This window comes from Bubalus kerabau, chromosome 22 (assembly GCF_029407905.1).
Source record: "Bubalus kerabau isolate K-KA32 ecotype Philippines breed swamp buffalo chromosome 22, PCC_UOA_SB_1v2, whole genome shotgun sequence".
In the NCBI taxonomy this organism is placed as follows: Eukaryota; Metazoa; Chordata; class Mammalia; order Artiodactyla; family Bovidae; genus Bubalus; species Bubalus kerabau.
Window position 1 is genome coordinate 11,802,787 of NC_073645.1, and position 6,707 is coordinate 11,809,493.

The following is a 6,707-nucleotide window of genomic DNA, read 5'->3' on the forward strand; positions in this document are numbered from 1 at the left end:
ATTTATTCTAACTCTAAAGCTATTCCTCCCAGGTACTTGGAGATAAAAAGCAGTAGATCCCAATTCTTCCCTTCTGTTCCATGATTAAAAAGATTCTCTTTAGACCTAGATTTCTTATTCCAGATTGAGTAGCTTCCTTGTCCTGGATGGAGATATTGTCTGTCTTGGACATTTGTCATCCTGAAAGCAAGGTCATTCATTCATGTCTGTCTTCAACTTCTTTTTTTTTTTTTTTAAAGGGGATTACAACAGGTTTTTCTTTTAATTTCATGTTGCTTGAATAAGAACAAAATAAAAATAAATGTAAAGAGGTCTGGGTGGATCAGTCATGGGGGTCCTCTAAGTCTGCGCTCTTTGTCTTCTGCTTGGATAGCTCTTTGATGGCATTCATCTCTGCAGGAGTGAACTTGGGGGTTAGCACCACCGCATCGTAATCGAATTCTTCATCAAGCGAGAAGGGCTGAACTTCCTCTCCAACGATCTCTTCACTTTTTTTATCTGCTGCTTTCACGGTGGGTCGGGGCTTCGTTCCAGGGGTGACAGGCTGGACGGCCACAGAAGGAATGTAAGAGGGAACACTCAAGCTCACTTCCTGCTCCACTTCTCCTGGAAGCAGCAGCACATCCTTGCTCAGTTGGTGATTAATCTCTTCATCCAGGTCTAAATCTTCTATATCAAGGAAATTGTCTACCTTCACCTCCCCTGCTCGATTCAGATCACCTTGAAAGGAACTGCCAGCTTTTTGGCCATCATCTATCGTTATCTGCTCCTCTTCTGAACACTGTGATGAAGTATGAAGAAAGATGGCTTTATTGCTAAGACGGCGATCATTTGGTTCATTTCTCTGAGTAAATTTTACTGAAGTAAAATTGTTTTCTGAAGAATTAGTTTCAAAGGCTTCTCTTTTGGTCACATTATCTTGTGAAAGATGAGTGAACATTCTCAGAAATTCTTCATACGTTTGCTCATGACAATTAACAAACTTATCCAAGACTTCTTCAATTAGCCGATCTTCATCCATCATCTCCAATTCTGGTGTCTGGGCAGGCATTCCTATTCATAAGGCCACTTTATCTCCCATTACCTAGTTTTCTGTCTTGGCTCCCAGCTAGTCACTTCGCATTTTTGGTGTCTTTACTCAACGAGACTTGTCTCCTGGAGAACCATTGGAGCCTCACGTCCCTGTCCTCAACTTCTGTCTGTCATTTTTCTCATGTTTTTAATCCCCACTGTATCTCTAAAATAATTCATATTTCTTTTCATTATTAAACTTCTTTGTCCAGAGTTATCCTCCATAGCCTATAATCTTTCTTAAATGCAAAATATAATCTCCCTTCATTGCATTTCATTACCAAATTTATAATGGCAAAATATTTGACTTTTCACGTTACAGTCCTTTTATTCTTTCATGAGGAGGCACTGTCAAGTGATCATCAGTTCAGTTCAGTTCAGTTCAGTCGCTCAGTCGTGTCCGACTCTTTGTGACCCCATGAATCGCAGCACACCAGGCCTCCCTGTCCATCACCAACTCTCGGAGTTCACTCAGACTCACGTCCATCAAGTCAGTGATGCCATCCAGCCATCTCATCCTGTGTCGTCCCCTTCTCCTCCTGCCCCCAATCCCTCCCAGCATCAGAGTCTTTTCCAATGAGTCAACTCTTCACATGAGGTGGCCAAAGTACTGGAGTTGCAGCTTTAGCATCATTCCTTCCAAAGAAATCCCAGGGCTGATCTCCTTCAGAATGGACTGGTTGCATCTCTTTGCAGTCCAAGAGACTCTCAAGGGTCTTCTCCAACACCACAGTTTAAAAGCATCAATTCTTCTGCACTCAGCTTTCTTCACAGTCCAACTCTCACATCCATACATGACTACTGGAAAAACCATAGCCTTGACTAGATGGACCTTTGTTGGCAAAGTAATGTCTCTGCTTTTGAATATGCTATCTAGGTTGGTCATAACTTTCCTTCCAAGGAGTAAGCGTCTTTTAATTTCATGGCTGCAATCACCATCTGCAGTGATTTTGGAGCCCCCAAAAATGAAGTCTGACACTGTTTCCACTGTTTCCCCATCTATTTCCCACGAAGTAATGGGACCAGATGCCATGATCTTCATTTTCTGAATGTTGAGCATTAAGCCAACTTTTTCACTCTCCCCTTTCACTTTCATCAAGAGGCCTTTTAGTTTGTCTTCATTTTCTGCCATAAGGGTGGTGTCATCTGCATATCTGAGGTTATTGATATTTCTCCCGGCAATCTTGATTCCAGCTTGTGCTTCTTCCAGCCCAGCGTTTCTCATGATGTACTCTGCATGTAAGTTAAATAAGCAGGTGACAGTATACAGCCTTGACGTACTCCTTTTCCTATTTGGAACCAGTCTGTTGTTCCATGTTCAGTTCTAACTGTTGCTTCCTGACCTGCATATAGGTTTCTCAAGAGGCCAGTCAGGTGGTCTGGTATTCCCATCTCTTTCAGAATTTTCCACAGTTTGTTGTGATCCACACAGTCATAGGTACCTAGAATTGCTCATAGAGTCCTTGTAAGGGCACATGATAAATAGGTTAAGATATTGCTTGGCCGTTGAATTTTACATGCTTCATGACACTGCTGGTCCGATCTTTTTTTTTTTTTTTTTTAATTTTATTTTATTTTTAAACTTTACATAACTGTATTAGATTTGCCAAATATCAAAATGAATCCGCCACAGGTATACATGTGTTCCCCATCCTGAACCCTCTTCCCTCCTCCCTCCCCATTCCATCCCTCTGGGTCGTCCCAGTGCACCAGCCCCAAGCATCCAGTATCGTGCATCGAACCTGGACTGGCAACTCATTTCATACATGATATTTTACATGTTTCAATGCCATTCTCCCAAATCTTCCCACCCTCTCCCTTTCCCACAGAGTCCATAAGACTGTTCTATACATCAGTGTCTCTTTTGCTGTCTCGTACACAGGGTTATTGTTACCATCTTTCTAAATTCCATATATATGCGTTAGTATACTGTATTGGTGTTTTTCTTTCTGGCTTACTTCACTCTGTATAATAGGCTCCAGTTTCATCCACCTCATTAGAACGGATTCAAATGTATTCTTTTTAATGGCTGAATAATACTCCATTGTGTATATGTACCACAGCTTTCTTATCCATTCATCTGCTGATGGACATCTAGGTTGCTTCCATGTCCTGGCTATTATAAACAGTGCTGCAATGAACATTGGGGTACTCGTGTCTCTTTCCCTTCTGGTTTTCTCAGTGTGTATGCCCAGCAGTGGGATTGCTGGATCATAAGGCATGTCTATTTCCAGTTTTTTAAGGAATCTCCACACTGTTCTCCATAGTGGCTGTACTTGCTGGTCCGATCTTAAACATATTGGCCTAATTTAAAAAATAAAACCCAAGCCAAATCTAATTAATAACACATTCTAGATTATTTGGAAAACATAGTTAATTTCACCAGCCAGAAAGAATTTACCTTTTTACTTTCAATTTTTATACACATAAATTTAAACCAATCTATCAAAATGTGATCTGTAATACACATAGCAAGCAAGTGAAGTCACTCAGTCGTGTCCGACTCTGTGACCCTGTGGACTGTAGCCTACCAGGCTTCTCCATCCATGGGATTCTCCAGGCAAGAATACTGGAGTGGGTTACCATTTCCTTCTCCAGGGGATCTTCCCAACCCTGCGATCGAACCCGGGTCTCCTGCATTGGAGGCAGACACTTTAACCTTTGAGCCACCAGGGAAGCCAATACACATAGAAAATTGAAATAATCAAGTATTTCTATAAAATGTATATATAAAAATAGTAATCAGGAATTATTTTTAATATTTGGTTTTTTATTCTGGTGTATGTTTTCCTCATCTTTAAATAGTTGTTTGGTTTTCTAGACTGACCAGCAAATATTTATTTAGTCTATAAAGTTACTGAAATGCTCTCTATCTTAAACAATGGTGAAATATTGTATCACAATTTTAGTGATTAAACAAAAGTAAAATGTAATAAAAACAAAATTAAAATATGTATCTTAAATATTGAGAACTGACGCAAAGTATATTTGATTTTAAGTTGAATGAATATGAAGAGATAGTTGAAAAATTTTATGGATACATGGTGCTTTTACAAAACTTTTTTTGAATGGTGGCACTAGGCATTAGGTTTATTTCATCCCAAAATTCTTTATGGTCAATGGAAGCATATTATTAACACTAGTTAACACTAGTTAAGTACCGGTTGATATACTGGATATGGAAATGTTAGGTGAGGTCTTAAATACTCAAATATATATAGTACTCAAGTTGTGAATACTCAGCTGGAAAAGTCCCATGCTGGTGAATGGCTCTTTTACATTTCAGCTTCCTTTTTCACTGAATTGCCGCTCTGGGGAGCAACCTCGCTATGCAAGCTGATAGCACCACCTGCTGTCTAGTACCCAGGCCCATGCAGAGGGATTTTCTTATCTTCTCTCAGGGTCATTACAGCCCTTTAGTGCTAGAGTCCTTCTTATCTTTCACTACTGAGAATTAGTTTATTTGACTGAAAACAATTATCCACACAGTCCTCTTAAACACTTTTTTTTTTTAAACCTCCCTATGGAGGGATTCCCTGGTGGCTCAGACGGTAAAGCGTCTGCCCACAATGCGGGAGACCCGGGTTTGATCTCCGGGTTGGGAAGATCCCCTGGAGAAGGAAATGGCAACCCACTCCAGTATTCTTGCCTAAAAAATCCCACGGATGGGGGAGCCTGGTGGGCTACAGTCCATGGGGTCACAAAGAGTCAGACACGACTGAGCAACTTCATGGAGGTTTCCCTAGTTAGTTACTTCAGTTAGATCTCATTCTTTCACTTTCTTTCTTTAATTACCATGTTTCTGCTTTGCTTATTCTATTCTCCTTTCCTGGAGATCTCCTTTCCTTTGATCATGAACTCCTTATTGCCAAATTCAGACTTAAATTGAAGAAAGTAGGAAAAACCACTAAACCATTTGGGTATGACCTAAATAAAATCGTTTACAATTATACAATGGAAGTAACAAACAGATTCAAGGGATTAGATACGATAGACAGAGTGCCTGAAAACTATGGACGGAGGTTTGTGACATCGTACAGGAGGCAGTGATCAAGACCATCCCCAAGAAAAAGAAATGCAAAAAGGCAAAATGGTTGTCTGAGGAGGCCTTATAAATAGCTGTGAAAAGAAGAGAAGTGAAAAGCAAAGGAGAAAAGGAAAGATATATCCATTTGAATGCAGAGTTCCAAAGAATAGCAAGGAGAGATAAGAAAGCCTTCCTCAGTGATCAATGCAAAGAAATAGAGGAAAACAATAGAATGGGAAAGACTAGAGATCTCTTCAAGAAAATTAGAGATACCAAGGGAACATTTCATGCAAAGATGGGTACAATAAAGGGCAGAAATGGTGTGGATCTAACAGAAGCAGAATACTAAGAAGAGGTGGCAAGAATACACAGAAGAACCATACAAAAACAGACCCAGATAACCACAATGGTGTGATCACTCACATAGAAGCAGACATCCTGGAATGTGGAGTCAAGTGGGCCTTAGCAAGCATCACTATGAACAAAGCTAGTGAAGTACACGTGTCTCTTTCAATTCTGGTTTCCTCAGTGTGTATGCCCAGCAGTGGGATTGCTGGATCATCAGGCAGTTCTATTTCCAGCAGATGAATGGATAAGAAAGCTGTGGTACATATACACAATGGAGTATTACTCAGCCATTAAAAAGAATACATTTGAACCAGTTCTAGTGAGGTGGATGAAACTGGAGCCTATTATACAGAGTAAAGTAAGCCAGAAAGAAAAACACCAATACAGTATACTAACACATATATATGGAATTTAGAAAGATGGTAACAATAACCCTGTATACGAGACAGCAAAAGAGACACTGATGTATAGAACAGTCTTATGGACTCTGTGGGAGAGGGAGAGGGTGGGATGATTTGGGAGAATGGCATTGAAATATGTATAATATCATATATGAAACGAGTCTTCAGTCCAGGTTTGATGCACGATACTGGATGCTTGGGGCTGGTGCACTGGGACAACCCAGAGGGTTGGTATGGGGAGGGAGGAGGGAGGAGGGTTCAGGATGGGGAACACGTGTATACCTGTGGCAGATTCATTTTGATATATGGCAAAACCAATACAATATTGTAAAGTTAAATAAAATAAAATTAAAAAAAAAAAGCTAGTGGAGGTGATGAAATTCCAGTTGAGCTATTTCAAATCCTCAAAGATGATGCTGTGAAAGTGCTGCACTCAGTATGCCAGCAAATTTGGAAAACCCAGCAGTGGCCACAGGACAGGAAAAGGTCAGTTTTCATTCCAATCTCAAAGAAAGGAAATGCCAAAGAATGCTCAAACTACCACACAATTGCACTCATCTCACATGCTAGTAAAGTAATGCTCAAAATTCTCCAAGCCAGGCTTCAACAGTATGTGAACCATGAACTTCCAGATGTTCAAGCTGGATTTAGAAATGGCAGAGGAACCAGAGATCAAATTGCCAACATCTGCTGGATCATCGAAAAAGCAAGATAGTTCCAGAAAAACATCTACTTCTGCTTTATTGACTATGCCAAAGCCTTTGATTGTGTGGATCACAATAAACTGTGGAAAATTCTGAAAGAGATGGGAATACCAGACCACCTGTCCTGCCTCCTGAGAAATCTGTATTCAGGTCAAG

The 6,707-nt window shown here is 40.3% G+C and overlaps 1 protein-coding gene across 1 annotated transcript; it reads right to left on the reverse strand.

Moving 5' to 3' along the window:
• Positions 1–217: 217 nt before the first annotated feature.
• On the reverse strand, positions 218–1,177 carry LOC129636568 (intraflagellar transport-associated protein-like). The gene has a single exon (XM_055560045.1). It carries the CDS (start codon positions 1,049–1,051, stop codon positions 323–325), a length of 729 nt encoding a protein of 242 aa, XP_055416020.1. The 5' UTR covers positions 1,052–1,177; the 3' UTR covers positions 218–322.
• Between the last annotated feature and the right edge of the window lie 5,530 nt (positions 1,178–6,707).

Bases quoted from the DNA above. Each gene is read 5' to 3' on its own strand.
- LOC129636568 (XM_055560045.1), bottom strand. From the start codon at position 1,051: ATGCCTGCCCAGACACCAGAATTGGAGATGATGGATGAAGATCGGCTA.